This window comes from Mus caroli, unplaced genomic scaffold (assembly GCF_978045245.1).
Source record: "Mus caroli unplaced genomic scaffold, Mus_caroli_1 scaffold_13, whole genome shotgun sequence".
NCBI lineage: Eukaryota > Metazoa > Chordata > Mammalia > Rodentia > Muridae > Mus > Mus caroli.
In genome coordinates, this window is record NW_028227268.1 from 19,175,972 (window position 1) to 19,198,281 (window position 22,310).

General features: G+C 49.2%; 1 protein-coding gene across 1 annotated transcript; it reads left to right on the plus strand.

Moving 5' to 3' along the window:
• The first annotated feature begins 392 nt into the window (after nucleotides 1-392).
• On the plus strand, nucleotides 393-7,748 carry C1ql1 (complement C1q like 1). Its single transcript, XM_021177746.3, has 2 exons — nucleotides 393-1,222; nucleotides 7,120-7,748. Exons 1-2 carry the CDS (start codon nucleotides 626-628, stop codon nucleotides 7,297-7,299), a joined length of 777 nt encoding a protein of 258 aa, XP_021033405.1. The 5' UTR covers nucleotides 393-625; the 3' UTR covers nucleotides 7,300-7,748.
• The last annotated feature ends 14,562 nt before the right edge of the window (nucleotides 7,749-22,310 follow it).

Sequence of the window (22,310 nt, forward strand, 5' to 3'; positions counted from 1 at the left end):
CTCGGAACTGACCCTCGGAACATCTATCTCAATGCCACACTGAGCTCTCTGCCTCTCCCTGTGGCCCCTCCTTCCGCTCGCCCTTTGGTCCTACTCATTCCTGACTCTAGCCCCTTCCCCATTCTGAGCCTCAGTCTCCAGCTCCCTCTGTGATGCCCACCACTCTTATAGCCCCGCCCCTCCTTGCCCCTCCCACCTTGAGGCTTCCGCGGCCCAATTAGGCGCCTGCCCCGCCCGCAGCCCCACCCCTCGCCCTCTCCGAGCCCCGCGGAGCGGGTGGGCGGGGCCCAACGGAGGAGGCAGTGGCCCCAGCCGAGGAAGGCGGGAGGAGCTAGGCGCTAGGCAGGCAGCGGCGGCGGCCGCCGCGTTCAGTCCGGCAGCACAGCGGGAGGGAAGCACGAGGCCGGAGCCGGCTGCTGGGTTCCGCAGCGCAAGCAGCGCAGCGCGGCGCCCGGGCCTCGGCCCCATGCCCGCAGCCCCGCCAGACCGCCCTTGAGCGCGGGCGTCGCGCCCGCGCCCCTTACCCGCCGGCATCATTGCCCCGACGGCGCGGCCGGGTGGCCCGGCTCTCCCCAGGCTCCGCGCCGGCCGGAAGACCCTGCTGGTTGCCGCCGCGGGCGTGGTGATGCTGCTCGTGCTGGTGGTGCTCATCCCGGTGCTGGTGAGCTCCGGCGGCCCGGACGGCCACTATGAAATGCTGGGTACCTGCCGCATGGTGTGCGACCCCTATCCCGCGCGGGGCCCCGGCACCGGCGCGCGATCCGACGGCGGCGACGCTCTGAGCGAGCAGAGCGGTGCGCCCCCGCCCTCCACGCTGGTGCAGGGCCCCCAGGGGAAGCCTGGCCGCACGGGCAAGCCGGGCCCCCCCGGGCCTCCAGGAGACCGGGGCCCACCAGGTCCTGTGGGGCCGCCCGGGGAGAAGGGTGAACCAGGCAAGCCTGGTCCTCCTGGCCTGCCGGGTTCGGGAGGCAGCGGCGCCATCAGCACGGCCACCTATACCACGGTGCCACGCGTGGCCTTCTACGCCGGCCTCAAGAACCCTCATGAGGGTTACGAGGTGCTCAAGTTTGACGACGTGGTCACCAACCTAGGCAACAACTACGATGCGGCCAGCGGCAAGTTTACATGCAACATTCCTGGCACCTACTTTTTCACCTACCACGTCCTCATGCGCGGCGGCGACGGCACCAGTATGTGGGCAGACCTCTGCAAGAACGGCCAGGTGGGCCATGAGGGGGCGTGGGGCTGACCTGGGGGCAGGGCTCCCAGGGAGCCCCCAGGAGAATGCGTATTGGATCAGAGTCGACAGGCACACCGGGCAAGCGTAGGTGGAGACCCTAAAGCGCCCCCCTTAACTATCATGTGAAGAATGGTTGTAATTAGCGGGCACCCCTGAATCTTCAACCCTTGGGCTTGAGCTCTTAAGGGAAAGGCTACAGGGCACCCGCGGAGTGGAAATGCGTAAAGAAAATCCAACTAGTCAGACCACAGGGCTCTAGGGCGCACGAACTGGTCCTTAGGGGTTTGGCCCTTGGGAGGCTGATTCAGGCTGATTTCTCTTGAGAGCTAAGATTCAAGCTGACGTCGACTGGCTTTAAGGGAACAGCAAGGATGCTCTAGGGCACGGATAAGGAGAAGCAGTCTCCGCGCCGGAGGGCGCTAAGACGAGTGGCTGTGCGCTCAGGAGAAGAAGGAGGAGGGCTGCAGGAAATGTTTTGCGCACAAAGGCAGAAGGAGTTCGGCGCCCAATAGCCTTAGCTGCAGTACATCCCTGGCCCTAGAGAAGGGACCATCCAGCTGAACTAACACCCTTTGCAAACCCCTTGGAATGCGCCACCTTTTCCCAGAGTAACAGAGCTATCCTGCGCCTCCGGGGGGGAAAAAAGTTTCCTCTAGAGGCGGGGCGGAGTGATGGAAACTCCCCTCCTTAAAGTCTCCAGGTATAGCTCCTCCAGTATCCTAGAAGATAGGGAGCTGGTGTGCACGTGTCTGAGACACGGATGCACAGCGGTGTCCTTGGAACCACCCACCCTGGGTTCTCAGCTCCCTGCGCTCTCACCTCTGGGTTATAGGGGCCCCACCCCGGGGGGCGTGGTCAGACTGAACCTTCTTTTAGCTGAGGCCAGGGTCAAAATTGAGGGTAGGCAAGTGGAAGCTGGAAGGAATCCCCTACAATTGAGACTCCAGATCTTCTCGGAACCCCTCCCACTGCAGCACTACCCTGCTTGGGTATCTGCAAAGTTTGGGGATAGGAGAAAGGGCAGAAAGCCTATCGGTGTGGAAGTCTGTCCTCTTTTTTTCTTCTGCCTGCTCCTCCCAGTTCCCACTATAGTGTCTACCTCTTCTTTCTCTGTCTTTTGACCATTTCTTACTGGAATCTGCCATTCATCTCTGTCTCTCTTCTCTGGGTTCACCTCCCCCCACTTCTCTATTGCTGTGACTCTCTCCCATTTGTGTCTATCAGGCTTCTGGTGTCTCTCCTCTTTGTCCTTGGTTCCTGACCAAATGGGGAGGCTCCAACATCTAGCAAAGGCTCATGCAGACAGCCCCACAAGTCCCCTTATTAATCACCAATAAGGCATGCAGCAATGTCACCTTCATTGAGGGACTGTCTTCCTTCTGCAAAGAAAGTTTGAGCTAGCCCAAAGTGGAGGCTTCAGGGACTAGGGGCTTGCTGGGATTGAGAGTGGTCACTAGTCCCTTAGACATTGCTTAGACCACAGGGGGTCACAGCAGGGCCCCAGCTATAGGGCACGAGGAAGCTCCCAAGATAGCAAGTGCTTGTAGTGGGGCTGCTTGCCTTAGTTCCTTGGAGGCAAAACATTCCCCAATCCCTTCCTTCCCCACTAGCAGTGCTAGGATGCTGTCAGAGCATAATGGAGGAGAGGTTACAAGCTGAGAGGACCACAGGCTACTGCAGGATCACTGGATGGGAATTTTAGGGTTTCAAAGACTTAGCACATTAACAGGTACTGAAGAGCCCCCCCCCCAAACAACAACAACAAAATAACCAAGAATAACAATGGAGTCTACAGCCTTTTGTGACTTCTTCCAGATTGTCCAAGAGGCTGGCTGAATCTTACCAATGAGCCCTCATGTTAGCTGTGCCCTCCACAAGAAACAAGGTTTGAAGCTTGTTGGGCACCAAGGAGTTAGTAGGTTAGTCCATCTACACTCTAAGACTTTATGGCTTATGTAGTGGGCACAGTAGTACTGGGCATACATTTACACACTCAATACACACTGCATTAAAGGTGGGCTAGGGGTGCACCTAGCAACTCCTGTCTCCAAATGTGTCCTCTGAGAGAGTGATCTGGTGGTGGGTCTGCCCTACCCTAGCTCAGAATCACTTGGCAGAGAGGAAGGGATGGCAGCTCTGTTTACCATGTTAGGAGACACCACTGAGGAAGAAGGAGAAGGTCATGTGTAGGGGAAGACTAGCTTAGCGGTATGAAGCCATTTAACTAGGCAGAGGAAAGAATGGCCGGGCGGCAGAGTGCGTGGGGGCTGAGGAGAGAAGCTTCCATGTTCCGTGCCTTCAGGATCAGAGGCCTCCATAGGTTTTGAGTTCCTACTTTCCTGCTTACAGAGGGGTTTCCAATCTGTGCTTTGGTCCTTCCCTGGACAGGATGAGTAGAGAAAGGGATTGTCAGCCACATGCCTAGTGCCTAAGGACCCTTGTGTATAGCCCACTGCACATCCATGGGATAGCTTTGAGTCAACACTCCCAATCTGATGGCTCCTGGTCCCAGTGCTTAGGAGAAGGAGCCTGGGGAAAGTGAGCTAGGCTGCCGAGTTGCCCACAGCTACCTCCGTGTCTATGGTTGACACAAGTCAAGGTGGACACAAACTGATAAACATGACTACAAGCAGAGGTTGTATGAGGACGTGCCAGTGGTCAGTATGCTTTCTGTGTAGGGTGGGGGGTATGGGGAGGTGAGTTTTACACGTGGATTAGGGCTTGGAGGATGAAGGCTGACAGATACATAAATTGAGGACTGTGCTGTTAAAAAAAAGAAAGACCTACTGAGGGACAGGCTTGGCGGCACATGCCTTTAATCCCAGCACTCAGCAGGCAGAAGGATCTCGGTGAGTTCAAGGCTAGCCTGGTCTACAAAATGGGTTCCAGGACAGCCAGGGCTGTCACACAGAGAAAGCCATCAAGGATCAGCTTCTCATCTGGAGGGTGGACAGAGACCCACCTATTCTCTAGACTCTGGGGCCATTCTTAGCACAGAGCCTAGAACCTGGCATAGAAGAGACCAAGTAAACCTCTGAGCCGACAGTGCTCTGGGAACCAGGCTGGTGACTTCTGGGAGCCATACCTGCATTCCCAAGACCTGGGGACTGGGGACAGGAGTACTTTCCTCAGCTATACCCTGGCAGCTCAGTTCCCCTGGTCAATCCACTGCCTCAGTTTCTCCTCTTGGCAGTCCTGCCTGACACAAGACACAGCCTGCTTTCTGGATTCCATGGCAACCTCCATTTCCCCCATCCTCCCTAGGGCTCCCAAGAGGAGCTAGATGCAACTGCCTCAAATCTTGGGTAGGGAATCGGGACCCCTGGGTTCCATTTCAGGATCCCCTACTGTCTAAGGATGGAAGGGCATAAATTCTTGCTGCTTCCATGGATAATTAGGATAATTACAGCAACAATCATGGTGATGAATAAATAATAAACGTAAACATAATAGTTCTGATGCCTGTCACATCACCAGGAGATTCCCGTTGACGGATGACTGTGTCCTAATGGATTTGGCTATTAAAGTGCACACTGTTTTAATGAGTTAAGGCTAAATTAATCTGGGTAATAAAAATAATTGTTATTGGTGCTAATTTATTAGCAAAGATAATGAAGTGCACGTGTAGGAATAAATACTACCAGGATTGGGGCCCAGGGAACAATACAGAGTCTGGCTGCTTGCTCTTAGCTCCTCTCTGCTAGTTTAAAGCCCTATCAAGACTTAATTTTTTTTCTTTATCATCTTAAGGCTTATGTAAAGGTGGCAGTGGTTGGGTAGGATTTCTGATCCATTTTTCTAGGCAAACTGAGGGTTTAGATAAGCAGAGTCTCTTCCGTATCTCCTGCCACCTTGTTTATTTTTCTCTGAGACAGTGTTTCTCTGTAACTTTGGCTGACATATGACTATACTCACTTTGTAGACCAGTCTGGCCTAGACCTCACAGCAATCCACCTGCCTCTGCCTCTGCCTCCGCCTCCCGAGTGTTGGGATTAAAGGTGTGCACCTGACTGCCAGGCCCACCTTTAAAATGTTAGTATATATATTTATTGTGAGGAGGCATAACATTTCTTGGTGTGGGGATTCAAAGTCGGCTTGTAGGAGTCGGCTCTGTCCTGCTATGTGGGTTCCTAGGGACTGAACTCAGGCTTGGCAAGTAAGCACCTTTACCCGCTGAGATATCTATCTCATCAACCCTTTCTCCTGCCGTTTTTAGATGTTTTCCCAGTTATAATCCACGTGGTTCCGCCCATGGTGGGAAGAGGTTAAGGAGAGGGACAGGGCCAGAAGGACACTGGCCATTGGGAGGGCTGCATCCAAATGTGTTGGGCCCCCTTTGGCGGAGCGGTGCTACTGAGTCAGCTGTTTTTAGCAAGGCGGCTCCATGGTTCTGCTTCCCTCCTTTCCCCTTTCTCCCTCCTCGCCAGCTGTGATTTGGGTTCAGCCTAGACATTAGTCTTCTGTTTGAGGGCTACAGGAGCTGCCTTCAGAAAAACAGTGGGATAGAGAGGAACTGTGCAAAAGCCCACCTGAGAACCATAGCCTTCCCCACTGCAAGCCACAACCCAGGGATGGCTTTTCTCCCCCCTCTCTCTCTCCTTTTATTTTTTTTTTTAATTTTTTAAAAATATATTTTATGTGTGTGGGTGTTCTGCCTGCATGTATGTCTGTGCATCACATGTGTGCCTGGTGACTTACAGAGGCCAGAAGAAGGCTACCATTCCCTGGAGCTGGAGTTTCAGACAGTTATGAACTGTCATGTAGATGCTGGGAATTGAACCTGGGTCCTCTGGAAGAACAGCCAACAGTCTTAACCACTGAGCCATCTCTAGTCCCTCTTCTCCTGTTTCTTACCCTTTGACTCAGGGAGACCCTAGGTCCTAAAACTTCGTTTTCTTGCTGCCTCAGAAATATCCACAGATAATTCAACTACCAACACCTCCCCCGATGTCTTAAAACTAGTCAGAACCTCAAAAAGTCAACGAAACCTTCAAATCCCAATGTTAGTACTTCCTTTGACCCGTTTCCTCCTGTCCTCACTCCCCTTTAAGATAAAGACCACAGAAGACAGAAGGCTCCAATTCCTTTCTGCCCGTCTTGTTCCTCTCTGCTCTCCTGTGATAAGACATAAAGGGCTGGAAGTCCTTTGGCCAGGGCAATAGTCACGGGGACATAGCTATAACTCCCAGAGGCCTTGGGCAATGAGGTCACTCTAATTCCAGGAGGGGAAAGCATTACCAGGCCTCAAGTCTCAGTGCTCCAGTGAGAGGGACTCTGGAATGAGCTTTGATAAGACCAGAGACCCTGGTTCTGGGAGAGCTTCCTACTAGCAGCCTGCTATTGCTACAGCTGTATCACCTATGTGGCCAAGCTGTATCCTTTGTCCATCTGTTGACATAAGAGCAGGTGGGTGGTGACAGACATGAAAACACTGTCTCTGTTGAACCAGGAGGGAAGGGATGTTAAGGAGAGGGGGAAGATCTTGCATCTCTGGTAATACAATGTAGCTCTCTATGCAAGGAAGGACTTCCAAGCTGGGCCACCATGAAGGCATTGAGGTGGGCAGTAGGCATATGTAAGACCTGCAGGAGTTACAGAGTAACTTTCCATCTGAACTTCAAATTCTGGCCCACTTGTGCCCTGCCCTAGAGTCTAGGGTTCCTGTATGTCTGCTTCTAAAACTGTTATACATGATTAGAATGGGGTAGGGTGGGACGATGGGGAAAAGCAAGCCAAGGTCCTGAATGGCTGGAAAGCTGGGTGTTAGGGTCCCCAGATCCTCACCATGTGGCTGCCTCACCTCCTTCCCCTCTCATACTGCCCCACTCCCCATCCCTATCCCTACTTCCACCCCCCACTCCCAACCCTACCCCCCTTAGGTGCGGGCCAGTGCAATTGCCCAGGATGCAGACCAGAACTACGACTATGCCAGCAACAGCGTGATCCTGCATCTGGACGCAGGGGATGAGGTCTTCATCAAGCTGGATGGAGGCAAAGCGCACGGGGGCAACAGCAACAAATACAGCACTTTCTCTGGCTTCATCATCTACTCGGATTGAGCCCCCACCCCACCCCTTTTCATCCGTGGCTCTTCATCCTTGGACTCCCCTCAGAGGCAAACAAGAACCCACTCCCCTACTCATTTTCAAATTGTCTGACCAAGGCTGCCGACCCTCCCAGGCTGAATCGTCCTTAGCCTGCGTCCAACCACCCAGTCTTTCCTCCGCTGAACACAAAGCTCCCCTCTTCCCGCACGCACGCAGTTCCGGCCCGGGTGGCAGGTTGCCTTCCTGGTCCCAGCCTGCACTGTATATGTGTACAATAGGACTGTTTACTGCCCCCTCCCTTCCTGCCAGCCAGCCCCAGTCTGGGGAGGGGGGCGGGGAGTTGGCGCGGTTGCTTCCTGCAGGGTGACCCTGCCTGGGGAGGAGTGGGTTAGGGGTTGGATAGCTTCCCAGCACCCACAAAACCCTGGAACAGCTGCACCCGGTCTGACCAAAGCTATAATAAAAACATTTCGACCCCGTGGGGATTTCAGTCTGTGCCCTGGGGAAGACTGTAGGAGGCGCCCTGGACCTTGTCCTCTAGGCTGGCAGAGTGTAGTGAAAGTTTCTAGAAGCAACCAGATCCAGAAGTCCTAACTGCCCCAGGAGGGGAAAGGCCAGAAGGTCTGACGCTCACCACCACCCCAAGTGGGCAGCTAGAATGGGAAGCAATCCAGCTGTATCTTTTTTTGTTTTGTTTTGGTTTTTGTTGGTTTTTTGTTTGTTTGTTTGTTTTGTTTATTTATTTATTTATTTATTTATTTATTTATTATATGTAAGTACACTGTAGCTGTCTTCAGACACTCCAGAAGAGGGAGTCAGATCTTGTTACAGATGGTTGTGAGCCACCATGTGGTTGCTGGGATTTGAACTCCGGACCTTCGGAAGAACAGTCGGGTGCTCTTACCCACTGAGCCATCTCACCAGCCCTTGTTTTGTTTTTTTTAGAGACAGGGTTTCTCTGTATAGCCCTGGCTGTCCTGGAACTCAAAGCAGAAAGGACCAAGTTTTGCACTAAAATCTGGTTGACCTTGGTCCAGTCAATACTTCTCCACCTCTTCATCAGTCAAATGTGGGGAAGCAGACCCACTTTGCTGGATTGAAGATTAAGGAGGTATAACATGCGTGCTCAAAGTACATCAATCTTCTCGTTAAAATCTGCAGAATGCGTGCAGGTACTCTCTCACCCAGGCTGGAGCTAGGGGGATGGATAGGTTTTCTTCCACAGAGGTTAAAGTGACAGGGTGGCTGAGTTCTGTGGTTGTACTTGAATCCAAGTCACTTTGTCTCTTTGGCCTGCCACAGCCTCTACCAACCTCTCTGAACCGTGAGGCTGTAACACGCAAGTAGGGCATTTGGATATTTCAATTATAGTTGATATTTAGAAAACACTCTGTGTCAGACACTGTAGACACCTTATAAAAATGTCCTCACCGATATATGTGTGAGGTGCAAAATAGGTTCATGGAAAGTGCTCCCGCGCCCAAAGTTGCTATTTTGTCCATTTTAATGATGTACTTATTTTGAGATGGAGTCTTCCTCATCATCTTGTCCAGGTTGGTCTTGAATTCCTGAGCTCAAGTGATGGTATTTCAGCTTCTCAGTTGGGATTACGGGTGCACTGCATTATACCTGGCTATTTTATCCACGTTTAGATAAAAACAAACAAACAAACAAACAAACAAAAAACCTGAATCCCAGAGAGGCAAGGGCCACAGGGCCAGACACAGACAAATGCCAATATCTGAGCCAAGGACAGTGCTCTTACCCAGTGCTCCATATTCATAAGGAACTGGCATCTTTAAAGCAGAGCTGAGGCTGGCATTGGGGCTGCCCCACCCCACCCCTCTCCTTCCACCCCAGCCCTACAGAGGCCTGATCCATTAATAAGCATCTGCCATGGGCCGCAGCCATGGGGGTGGTGCTTTGGGAGGGTGCAGAGGCTCTATCTACATTGAGGAAAAGTCCCATCTGGCTCCCCAGGCTGGCTCAGCTGGGGAGACAGGAAGGAGGGGGAGCCACCCTCCTGGCCAGGCCCCATGTATGGACCCTTGTCAGTGCTGGCAGATTTGAATGGCTCTTTTTATCTTTCCTTCTCTCCCCTATTTTCTCCCCACTGCCAGCTGTGGCCATTTAATAAAATTAGTTTAATGCTTGTTCCTTCCCTGTGGGATCTGGAGATTGAAATCTGCGGGTCCCCACAAACCCAATAAAACCCCTGGCAGGTCTGGATGGAACTAGAGTCCCCGTGGGAAGTGTGATTAGATTAGAAGGCACTCCTTCTGTCCCCCAGTGATGTCCACAGCTGCCTGATTCTTTAATAAGCACATTGACTCAGAATTACCCAGGAGCCATAGTTGGGGGTTTCTACCCTACCTGAGAGGCCATAGAGACTGACCCAGGACCTCTGATACAACCAAAAGCATGCTAATCATGTCCACAGTGGCTAGCTGGCTGATTCGCTTTCCTTTCTGGTGACTTGAATCTTCATGTCATTTTGAGAGATGAGACTGAAAACTTCATTCTTACTGTTGAGGACCCACAGAAGGAAGCTCGTGACGTGCCTGTGGTCCTAAAGGCAGGGCTTTTGTGGTGCAGCTGGGACTGGATCAAAGCCAGGGAGTTTTTCTACCTACCCAAAGCTCCAGGGATGCCCTGCAGTGCTACCTGCTTGACACTTAGGCAACATCCCGGCCACAGGGGAACCTACTAAGGTGTCTTTCTCAGCAAACAGTGGCTCTCTAAGGACAAAAATCTGCTTTATTCCCCTCCGACAAGAGACAGCTGATGGGGGCAAGAGGTATAGCTCTACCATTCAGCCTGGGACGTTTTCTGACAGCAAGGCTTGTGTCTCCTGCATCAGACAAAGGGGACCTCAAAATCAGTATTTTCTTTTCAAGCTGTCATCTAGCTCCTTGATGGAGAGCTGTGTGTGTGCTTCAAACAGTAATTTGATCCCTCAGTGTAGTTGTTCAGTGGGCAAGCACAAGTTTACTTTTCTGTTCTCGGAAGCCTTTCTGTGATGAGGAGAAAGTTTCTGCTGGTGAGCTGGGGTATCATTGACAAGACTGTCTCCGTTGCAGCTGGGAGCTCAGTAAGAGCAGAGGGTGTGTCTTCTCCCTCAGCCTTCTCAGATGGGGGCTTTTCAAGCACAGGGATATCCCAGGGGTGGGGCTAAGTAGAAAGTGGAAGAAGGCCAGGCAGGCAGAATGTGAATCCAATTCAGAATGTGAGGGAACGTGAAGTCTCCCCGGTCGCTGCCCCTTTAGAAAGATGCATGCTTACTTAAGGAAGAACACCCTATCAGGGCAGGAGTGATGGTAAAGGTATCCCTGGAGTTCACTCACACAGGAATGGCAGAGACCAGTCATAGATGCTGGTGTCACCCTGGTTTCTGAGGTTATAGGGTCCAGAGGGGGCAGTGGGGCCCACTGCTGGGGGCTGCCCTAATTGGATGACTTTGCAGGAAGGCCAGGCAGGTGCACTCAGCCCTCCGCTTCAGCTTCCTACAAACACATCTGCCAGGCCGAGGTCTAGGGGTTAATTGGCTCCTGCCTCACTCCTGGTAACCAATATTTCATTTACTGCTCAGAGGGGGAGCTGCCCAGACAATCAATCCTGGACAAGCATCCAGGAGGTGGGGAGATGGGCAGGCGTGGGAGGAGTTTGGGGAGGAGGCAGGAGCTACAGACCTTCTCTGGGTCTCCAGTGGCCAACTACTCAAAGCAACTCTAACCCTGGCTGGAGTTCTGCCCACCATGACAACAGCCCCAAGACCCTCAAAGGCTGAGAGCAAATTCCAGGAGTCCAGAGGTTCCCCCCTCTACAGCCAGCCATGCTATTTCCCCTGCCCTGGTGCCCTCTGCATTTCCTGATCTAGATGCCCCACCTCACCCCCAGATGAAGCTGTCTATGACAGGTTAGATGCTGTTAATAAGGTTTTTTTCACACGTGACGATGGTATATATGAAAAAACAGAATTGGAGGTGTGAGTTCTTAGCTCCCAGGTAACAAACCTTAAAATTCTACAAATGAGGTGATAATAAAGTGGAAGCGAGAAGTCTATACACGTGTGGGACAGGAAGGGACCTGAAGGGTTACTGAAAAATTATCACGTCGTGGCTGAAAGAGGAAAGAGACCAGAGGACTCTCCCACCCCAGGCAGATTCCATAGGTCACCCAGTTGTTTTACCTGCTGAAACAGAGAATCAGAACCCCCGAATGGGTGGATTCCACCTCACAGCTGGAAACACACAAAAGCCCAAATAAAGGTTGCCCAGGACAGAGCTAGAACCAGAGGTTGCAGGACCTAGTGGATAAACATGGAGTGGAGACAAAAGAACAGGCTCAAGTCCTGACTGTGTTAGATGTTCTAGAAAAAGTTCATTTTTCCGACCTTTTGTTACCTCATCTACAACATGGGGCTGGATAAAACAAAAATCTACGTGAAGGGCTGTCCTGAGGAAGTAAATGAGACCTGTTTTGCAAATTATGAAAAAATGTCTATGATGTAATCCAAGTCTCCAGTGTCGGGTGATGGAGACTTAGCTGTCTGCCAGTGCCTGGGACTGATATGATGGCCCCTATAAGGTGATACCTGGGTTGCTTTCTGGCCTGGTAATGACCAAGTGGGTGTGAAACCCTAAGGGGAGGATCCAGCATGGGGACCCAGGAGGTAGAGCTGAGTCTCCATTCTGGACTCTTCCACCCTTCCTTCTCTGTGGCTTCCAACTTGGGACGAGTACAGGGATACCCAAAGGCCTCCATCTGTTCTTGTCTGGATTTCCTCTGTTCATGTCAGCAAATAGCTCTAAACACCTACACACATGCAAGGCCCAGTGCCAAGAAACTAGAGAAGAACCCACTAGAACGGTGGTTCTGGTTCTCAACCTGTGGGTCGCGACCCCATTCATAGCAGTAGCCTAAGACCATTGGGAAACACCACTACTTACATTACAATTCATAACAGTGGCAATTCATAACTATGATGAAGCAGCAATGATAATGTTATGGTTGGAGAGGTCAGCACAACCTGAGGGTTGCAGCATTAGGAAGGTTGAGAACCACTGCTCTAGAGAGTCACAATACCTATGGGGACCCTATAGATACCCACAGCATGGTGGCAGGGGAACCTTCACCAACTGTGAGCAGAGGTTACTCTGAGACAATTGTACTAAGTGGGGCTTGCTTTGTTCTTGTTTTTTGTTTTACAAGTATATAAAATCTGTGCCCCTGCACCTGGAGTTGCTGTAGTTGAAGTTTTGGTGTGAAAGTGCTTCTTTCCTCCCGGTCTGAGCAGCAATTCTTCCCCTAAGTTATCTAGCATACCTTCTGTGGTGCCTCCTTCCAGCTGGTGAAGGGCAAATCCGAAGGCATCTCCCCAGGTGCCCAAAGTAGAAGTCCCTTAGGTCCCTTAACAAGAAGTTCCAACCTGGATAGGAAAACTGCCAAGAGCATGAGATCTAAAGACCTCCCCGTGACTGACCAGATCTAGAGGTGGGTCCTCCAGGGCCCTTGGTTACTGCAGCTGCCTGAAGAACACCTGCTTGTTCTTCAAAGTCCAGATTCATTGCCTGCTTGTCTGTGAAGCCCGCCAGTAGCCACCTGTCCTGAGAGTCAGCCTTGGGATCTTTCAAAGAGGACAATGTCCCTTTAGAACAGAACACTGTGCCTGACACATAAGAACCATTGTGCCACCGGATGGTGGCAGGCCCTGTGCCTTTCATCTCAGCAGAGGCAGAGGCAGGTAGGTCTCTGTGAGTTCGAGGTCAGCTTGGTTTACAGAGTTCCAGGACAGTCAGGGCTACACAGAAAACCCAGCCTTGAAAGACCAAAACCAAAGCAAAACAACAAAGCCAAAAACCATTCTGCCACAATGATAGCTATTTTAAATGTCTCTCACCCTCCTTAAACTCTCCCCTCCCCCACCCTACCCTGGGATATGGGCACTGTGAGGCACTACCCAGGTGTCCTTCAGGGCTGAAGGACCTGTTCCCTTGACTGCTAGGAGTGCTGCCAACAGACTGCATTCAACTGCCTGAAGATCCCTCTCCTGGGGGATTTACCTCTGCCAGTGTGAATGACTTGCTCGCTCATTTGCCTTGGAGTTTAAGGGCCCGGCTCCCTGCCCAGGCTTCCTGTCCCTTTAAAGGACCCCACTGAAGTATCCTCCTGGCTTCAGAGATCTCAGCACACTTCCTCCCATGGCCCTATCCTGCACCATTCTCTTCTGTAGGTGTTAACTCTAACAGCTTATCTCTGAAATCAATCATCAATCAATCAATCGGAACCTATTCTACCAACCTGAAACACTTGCCCCCGATCTTTTTTTCAATCCTTTTTTTTTTTTTTTTGAGACAGAGTCTCATCATGTAGTCTTAGCTGGCTTGAAACTCAGTCTATAGACCAAGCTGGCAGAAAACTCAGAGAGGTCCAGCTGCTTCTGCCTCCCAAGTGTCTGGATTAAAATTATGCACCAGCACACCTGACTGCTCTTCCTACTTTGTTTTTTGAAACATAGTTGCTCCCTGGGGTCTGGGGATTTCTCCCTAGGCTAGGATTACTGGGTCAGAGAGTTTCAGGGGTGCAGGAGTCTTCGCTTCTCCAGGGATTATAAGTGCCTGCTACAATGTCCAGTTTTTTATGTGGGGGATGGGGATGGAACTCCAGCTTGCATGGCAAGCACTTTACTGACTGAGCCAGCTCAGCAGCCCTGATAATTTCTGTTTTTGTATCAATCTTCAACTGCTCATTTGTCCTTAGCTCTTCTCCATCAACATTTAAGTTTTTCTTATACATAAAAGGCCTCCTTTGACTCCCTGCCCCTCCTCTCACTACTTCCATGTCTCTCTGTTCCCCCTTGAGAATTAAATGTCCTCAAAGACTGGTTACTACTTTCCTCTGTCCCATCCTGATCTAGGGGTGCCATTCCCCCGAAACTATCCAAGACAAGGCTACTTAAGAACTCCATAGTAACAAAGCAAATGGATTCTTTAATCCTCATCCTGCTTTGAAGTGGAAACTTGAGGGTTCTTTGGAAAGTCCGTTGGATGATGTTTTGCTGGGACAAACGTGAAGGAACGTTTCCTTCAAGTGGACACAGGTGAAAGACTAAGGCAGATTCATGAAGGAACGTTTTGCTGAAGCAGACATGGGAGAGAGGATGTTCTGCTAAAGCAAACACATGAAAGGACACATGATGAAGGATTCTTTGCTAACGGCACTCATATATTGGTCCACCTTACATTGCATAGTTGAGCTGCATCTGTCTGGACTCCGTAGACTCGGGCTGATTGGATTGCATGTGCTGAGGCAAGACACGTGGAGAACACATGATGTTTGGAGGTATAAATCGGACTCCACGGAATGATGGAGACAGAGCTTGGGTTGCTGGTATAGCTAGCTGTGCAATGCTTGTGGGTCTTGAGTCTTCGCTGATCTTCGCTTCCCTGAGAGACACACCGCTGAGAACTTCTCCTGGTGTTCCTATTGGTCCCTCCTGTGGATTCCAGCCTAGGCTGAGGCCTGGCTGTCTCTGCTAGTTTGCTTACCTGACTCTACCGAACTGAACTGTGGGTGTATCCATGAAATGTTTGTGAGTAGATCGAGCTGCCGCTGCTGACCTGTGAACCAAACTGCCCATTTCCAGACAACACAGATGGGAGTTGCTTCAAAGAACCTTTCTAAACAGGTCCACATCCCTATAGCCTTTCTTTTCCACTACCTCTGGTGAGTGGTGGGCTACAAGGGAGGTTAAAGCGTTTAAGAACCATTATTAAAAATAAGAGTAGCCGGGCGTGGTGGCGCATGCCTTTAATCCCAGCACTCGGGAGGCAGAGGCAAGCGGATTTCTGAGTTTGAGGCCAGCCTGGTCTACAGAGTGAGTTCCAGGACAGCCAAGGCTACACAGAGAAACCCTGTCTCGAAAAACCAAAATAAAATAAAATAAAATAATAAAAAAAAATAATAAGATTAAAAAAACTAAAGTTACACTGCTTGGCTTCTGTACGAGGTTAAGACATCAAGGTTACACGAGGCTTAAGATGGCAAGAATGATGTTTTACCACAAGGCCCGATGGTTCAGGCCTGTAAGCCCAGCTACTTCTCAGGCTGAGACAGGAAGAGTTTGAGTTCAAAGGTAACCAAGAGGATAGAGTGAGTTTAAGGGCAGGATGAACAATTTAGTGAAACATTTAAAATAGAGGGCTAGGGCTGTAGCTCAAAGGTAGAGCTCTTGCCTCGTAGGTGTGAGACTCTGGGCTTAATTCTCAGTATTGCTAATAAATAGATGAATGAGTGTCAGAATGATGGGCTTGATCCAAGGGCCTTTTCAAATTAGTCTATTTCTTTATAAAAATATTTATTTACTTAGGTGTATGGGTGTTTGATCTTCCTGGAGTCTGCGGAGGCCAGGAGAGGGCCTCAGATCCCCTGGAACTGGAGTTACAGACCATAGTGAGTGGCCATATAGGTCCTCTGAAAGAGCATGTAGTATCTCTATAGCCCCCCCCCAAAGCTAGCCCCCCAAAAATATTTGAAGCATTTAATACCAGACCTTAATAGTGCAAAGGACGTACAAATTAAATAGACAAGGGATGCGGCTCAGTTGTACAGCATCTGCCTGGCATGCACACAGTCATAGTTTTGAACCCTGGAATTAAAAATAAAAATGTTCAGATGTGCTTCCCATTGGAATCCCCTAATCATCTAGGGCCTGTTATTTCAGAAGTCACAACGTTAGATATCTGGACACTCCAAAGATGTAGACCACACCAGCTAAGAAGCACTTCTTGCCTTCACAGAAAGAAGACAGAAGCTAGAACTGCACACAACTCTCGGGTTTAGAGTCTAAGTCTTGAGGATATTTTTTTTCTACATTTACTTATTCCCTATATATTATTCTACATGTATGAATGCACACACCACAATAATCTTGGCTTAATTTTTTTCAAAAACTATTTTAATAAGAGTTCTTAAATGCTTTGACCTCCCTTCTAGCCCACCACCCACCAGAGGAAGTGGAAAAGAACAGTTATTAGGGCATGGGGGAGTAAACCTGCTTAGAAATAGTTCTTTGGGGGATCCCAATCTTTGTTGTCAGGATGTCAGCAGTTCAGTCTACTGGCAAACCACAGAATACAAATCAGCAGTTTCAGTTCAGACCTCTCCACAGACACCACACACACATCAGCAGCCGCAGCTCGAGCCAGAATAAACCACGAGGCTCCACCAAATTGGCATGAGTCTGTGGAGGTAGTGAGAAGCCGCCGGAATACCACGAGAAGTCCTTTGGCAAGTTTCTCTCTATGAAGTCACGACAAGCGAAGGTCAGTGACTCAAAGCAAGGGCAATACATGCCTGTTATCAGCAAAGACTGGTGAGGCCGAGCAGTTTGAGCCGAAGCACAAGCCGCATCCCGCCCCTGTGGTCATATTTATATTCTTTCTAAACATCACAGGTCCTTTCACCTGGGTGCCCCAGCAAAGCATCACTATGACCTAACTGAGTCTCCAAAGAACCCAAAATTTCTACTTCACAATAGTCATGTTGAAGACATAGGACAACCTGTGGAAGCCAATTCTCTCTTCCACCATGTGAATTCTAGGGGCTAAACTCCAATCGTCAGCTTAGCAGCTTTTACCACTGAACTACCATACAAACCTGCCTTGAGCTTGTGGGTACACACACACACACACACACATATATACACTTTTTTTTTGTTTACAGTGTTGGGGATCAAACACATGATCTCGTGATTGGTAGACAAGCACTCTACCACTGAGCTACATGCTCAACCCTAAGCCTTAAAAAAAAAAAAAAAAAAAAACTCTTTGTTTTGTTTTTTGAAACAGGGCCTGGCTATCCTGGAGCTTGATATATAGGCCAGTCTGGCCTCAAATGCACAGTGCCTCCTGAGTGCTGGGATTAAAGAAGTGCGCCACCACACCCGGCTGAAATCTTAGATTTCTTTTTAAATGATGTGTACACGTATGTGTCTGTGAGTGGGTATATGCATGCACAGGAAGGTTGCTGGCAGAGACCAGAAGGGGTTGTCAGATCCTTTGGAGCTGGAGTTACAAGCAGTTGTAAGCCTCCCAGCATGGGTGCTGGGAACTGAACTCAGGTCCTCTAGAAGAGCAGAGGGTGTTCTCAATCACTGAACCATCTCTCCAGCTACTAGGCTTTAGAATTCTTGTGGAGCTAACTATATATCAACTGACCTTCTCACACACACACACATACAATATATATATATATTATTTTGGCTTCTGAGATCCAAGAAACAGACACTTTGCCAGATTCTCTCTCTATTTTCCTTTATACCTAAGCTAACATACCCAGTATTTCCCAGTGTCTTAGTTTGGGTTTTATTGCTGTGAACAGACAGCATGACCAAGGCAACTCTTATAAGGACAACATTTAATTGGGGCTGGCTTACAGGTTCAGAGGTTCAGTCCATTATCATCAAGGTGGGAACATGGCAGTATCCATGTAGGCATGGTACAAGAGGAGCTGAGATTTTTTTTTTTTTAAGATTTATTTATTTATTATATGTAAGTACACTGTAGCTGTCTTCAGACACTCCAGAAGAGGGCGCCAGATCTCATTATGGATGGTTGTGAGCCACCATGTGGTTGCTGGGATTTGAACTCTGGACCTTCGGAAGAGCAGTCGGGTGCTCTTACCCACTGAGCCATCTCACCAGCCCGGAGCTGAGATTTTTACATCTTCATCTGAAGGCTTCTAGAATACTGATTTCCAGGCAGCTAGGATGAAGGTCTTAAAGCCCACACCCACTCCAACAGGGCCACACTTCCTAATAGTACCACTCCTTGGGCCAAACATTTTGAAACCATTACATCCCACTCCCTGGCCCCCATAGATTTGTTCACATGCACGGGGGTCATAACTAGCCATAGAATAATGCTAACTTCAAACATCCCCATACTCTATACCAGTCTCAATAATGTTAGAAGCCCAAAGTTCAAAGTCTCTTCTGAAATTCATCCAATCACTTAACTATAATCCCCAAAGCAAGACAGGAAACCAGCTAGCAAACTCCAAACTCTGCATCTCCGTGACTGATGTCAAAGTGGTCTTCAGATCTCCAACTCCTTGTTCATCTTTGTTGACTGCAACAAAGTTCTTTCTCCTGTACTGGCTCCACTCCCTGTTAGCAGCTTTCCTCAGCAAGTATCCCATGGCTCCAGCATCTTTAATATCTTTGGGTCTCCAAGGCAACTTCAACTTCATAGCTTCTTGCTCCAGTGTCATGATCTTCTGGGCTCCTCCAAAGGGCTACTGTCACTTCTCCAGCACTGCCCTCTGTAGCACTCTAAGCTCAGGTTGATCCACTCCACTGCTGCTGCTGTTTTTGGTGATCAGCCCATGGTACTGGCATCTCCAAAAGCACTGGGGTCTTCCACTGCAATTAGGCGTCACCAATAGGCTTTCATAGGGTCGCTTCATGGTGCCAAGCCTCAACTTCTTTGCATGACCCTTTCAGTCCTGGGCCTTCAACTACAACTGAGGCTGCATCTTCACCAGTGGTCTTCGATGGCCTCTCACAGTGCTGAGCCTCAGTTGCTCTTCATGACCCCCTCATGCCTTCAAAACCAGTACCACCTGGGTGACTCTTACATCACCCAGCTGTAGCATGAGGTACAACCTTAGCTATCTCTAGAATGCAGCTTCTTTATGTTCTCAGAAAACAATTCCCAGAATTCACCTCAGTGATGCTGGTCTTTTCTTATTCACTGATAATTTCTTAGCATCAGTTGTCCCAGTAGTCTCCTTCTCCTCTTGACTCTAAAGCCAGAGCCAAATGGCTGAACCTGCTAAGTTCTGCTGTTTGCTGGGGCTGGAAAATGGCCCCCTTGTTCTATTATATTATTACCAGCTTTCTGTTTTCAATGAATTTATTCTCTTCCTAAGCTTGGTTATCCTGGAACTTGCTCTGTAGACTGACTTTGAACTCAGAGGTTTGCATGCTTGTTTCCTAGGCATGGGATTAAAGGTGTGGTTCACCATGCCTGAATTTTACGTTTTTCTCTATTTGGAACTTGCTCTGTACCAGGGTGGCTTTAAACTTAGAAGTCTGCTTGTCTTTGCCCCTCCTGGCTTGTACTACCATGCCTGAAACTGAATTTAGCTGGGTGGGATTTCACCCCAAGTTCACCACCCTCTTAATTCAATTTAATATCCTTGAACACAGGATTCAGCTTCATTTCACTTCCTGGTGCCCCTTTAATACCATATATTTTGTATTTTTCCTTTCTAAGCTTGCTATGCTTGTTCAAAATGTTCTTCATGAGACTTAACCAAAGAACAAAGTCTCCAGTGGGCTTTTTGAGACTTCCTTTGTCAATGCAATGAATATAAATCTCTTTCCCTTAGCCTCACCATAGACTCTTCAGACAAGGGCAAAAGCGGCCACATTCTTCACCAAAATATCACAGAAACAGTTTCTAGGCCACACACTGAAATTCTTCTCCACTGAACCCTCTTAGGCCAGGTCTGCACAGTTCAAATCACTCTCAGCAACAAAGTCTTCCATATTCCTACTAGCATAGCCCATTAAGCCCCACTTTAAGCATTCCACTGATGTCCAAATCCAAAGTCCACATTCTTACAAACAAAAGCATGGTCAGGCCTATCTCAGCAATACTGCAGTCCCTCATACCAACTTCTGTCTTAGGGTTTTACTGCTGTGAACACACACCATGACCAAGGCAACTCTTTTTTTTTTTTTTTTAAGACTTATTTATTTATTCTATGTAAGCACACTGTAGCTGTCCTCAGACTCCAGAAGAGTGGCATCAGATTTTGTTACAGATGGTTGTGAGCCATCTTGTGGTTGCTGGGATTTGAACTCAGCACCTTCGGAAGAGCAGTCTGTGCTCTTAACATCTGAGCCATCTCACCAGCACCCCCCCCCCTTTTTTTTTTTTTTTTTTTGGTTTTTCAAGACAGGGTTTCTCTGGCTGTCCTGGAACAGGACAGAACTCCGTAGATCAGGCTGGCCTCGAACTCAGGAATCCACCTGCCTCTGCCTCCCGAGTGCTGGGATTAAAGGCCTGTGCCACCACGCCCGACTCCAAGGCAACTTTTTTTTTTAAAGATTTATTTATTTATTATATGTAAGTACACTGTAGCTGTCTTCAGATACTCCAGAAGAGGGCGCCAGATCTTGTTACGGATGGTTGTGAGCCACCATGTGGTTGCTGGGATTTGAACTCTGGACCTTCGGAAGAGCAGTCGGGTGCTCTTACCCACTGAGCCATCTCACCAGTCCCCCCAAGGCAACTCTTATAAGGACAATATTTACTTGGGGCTGGCTTACAGGTTCAGAGGTTCAGTCCATTATCCTCAAGGTGGGAGCATGACAGCATCTAGGCAGGCATGGCTCAGGAGGAGCTAAGAATTCTACCTCTTCATCTGAAGGTGGCTAGGAGAATACTGACTTCCAGGAAGCTAGGACATGGGTCTTAAACCCAGGCCCACAGTGACACATTTACTCCAAGGCCACACCTCCATATAGTGCCACTCCCTGGGCCAAATATATTCAACTCACTATACCCAGCATGTTTTAACTATATCCTGTATCATCTTATGCTATTGTTAGTTATTAATTCTCTTCTCCCCCCACCTCTGTCCCTTTCCAGGGACTCCCTAAAGTTCAGGCTGATCTAGTACTTACCGTGTACATGAAGCTGGCTTTGAACTTGCAACATTTTCCCTCTCCTGCCTTGGCATGTATCACAATCCCCACCTGTGATAAATATCTAAGTTTTTCCTATAGACTGGGAGCTCTGTATATCACATATCACTGTAACCTCTGAACCTGTCATGACAATCGTTGAATGAATCTGAGAACCCCTAGTGCCGTTTTATTGAACATCTACAAGGTGCGTTATTCACTTTACGTTTTTTTGAAATTTTTACTTATGGGGATTTAGCTCAGTGGTAAAGAAAAGGCCTTGGGGGCTGGAGAGATGGCTCAGCGGTTAAGAGCACTGACTGCTCTTCCAGGGGTCCTGAGTTCAATTCCCAGCAACCACATGGTGGCTCACAACCATCTGTAATGCCCTCTTCTGGTGTGTCTGAAGAGAGCAACAGGGTACTCATAAACATTAAAAAATAAATAAATAAAATGAAAGACCAAGCAAACTTCACTCACTCAAAAGAAAAGGCCTTGGGTTTGGTCCTTGGCTTGGGGTGTGTGTGTGGGGGGGACGTTTAGGGCACAAAACAAACAAACAAAAACAAAACCAGATTTACAGTAAGCGAGGAGGGCACTCTTTACCAGGAAGCTATCATTAAACAACTGTTCCTTTTGAAGTCGGAGAAGGCAAGAGTATTCAGTGTTCTTGTTGCTTTGTACTAACCCTAACTTCATGTAATTTTATTGTTTTGGTCCTCACTAAACTAAGTGTGGTGAATAAATAATCTGAGTCAAGTTATCCAGTATTAAATGACTCTACTAGCTTGTTCACAGTTGTGGTGAAGGAAACCCTACAGTAACCTTTACATGCCCCAGACTTGCTCACAACGCCACCATGAGGACAGTTTACTTGAGAGAGAGATCGAGTAAAGCTCTCATGTAGCTCAGGCTGGCCTGGAACGCTCTACCTGGAGGCTGGCTGGTTTCGAACTCACATAGATCCGCCAGCCTTTGCCTTCTGCGTGATGGGATTAAAGGCAGGAGCCACTCTGAATTGGAGGGTGCCTATTTGGGCCACAAAAGCAGGTTTTAAATTCTGTCGAATGTGTGGTCGCTGTAACCGCTGCTGAACTCAGCCCACAGACCACAGAGACGGGGCGGACTCCCTCGTTACAGCGCTAGAGACTCGATTCTGGTGGCAATTCTGCTCCGTCCGGTTTGATTCAGCCAAAGAGACCCAAGGCGCGCAAGAGAACTAGTGCGCAAGCGCACCTCCGGCTGTCTTTGTTACTTAGGAAACAGCCAATCAGCGAGCCGGGCGGTGACCAATGAGAAGCGCGGATGAGCGGACCGGCTAGTTTGA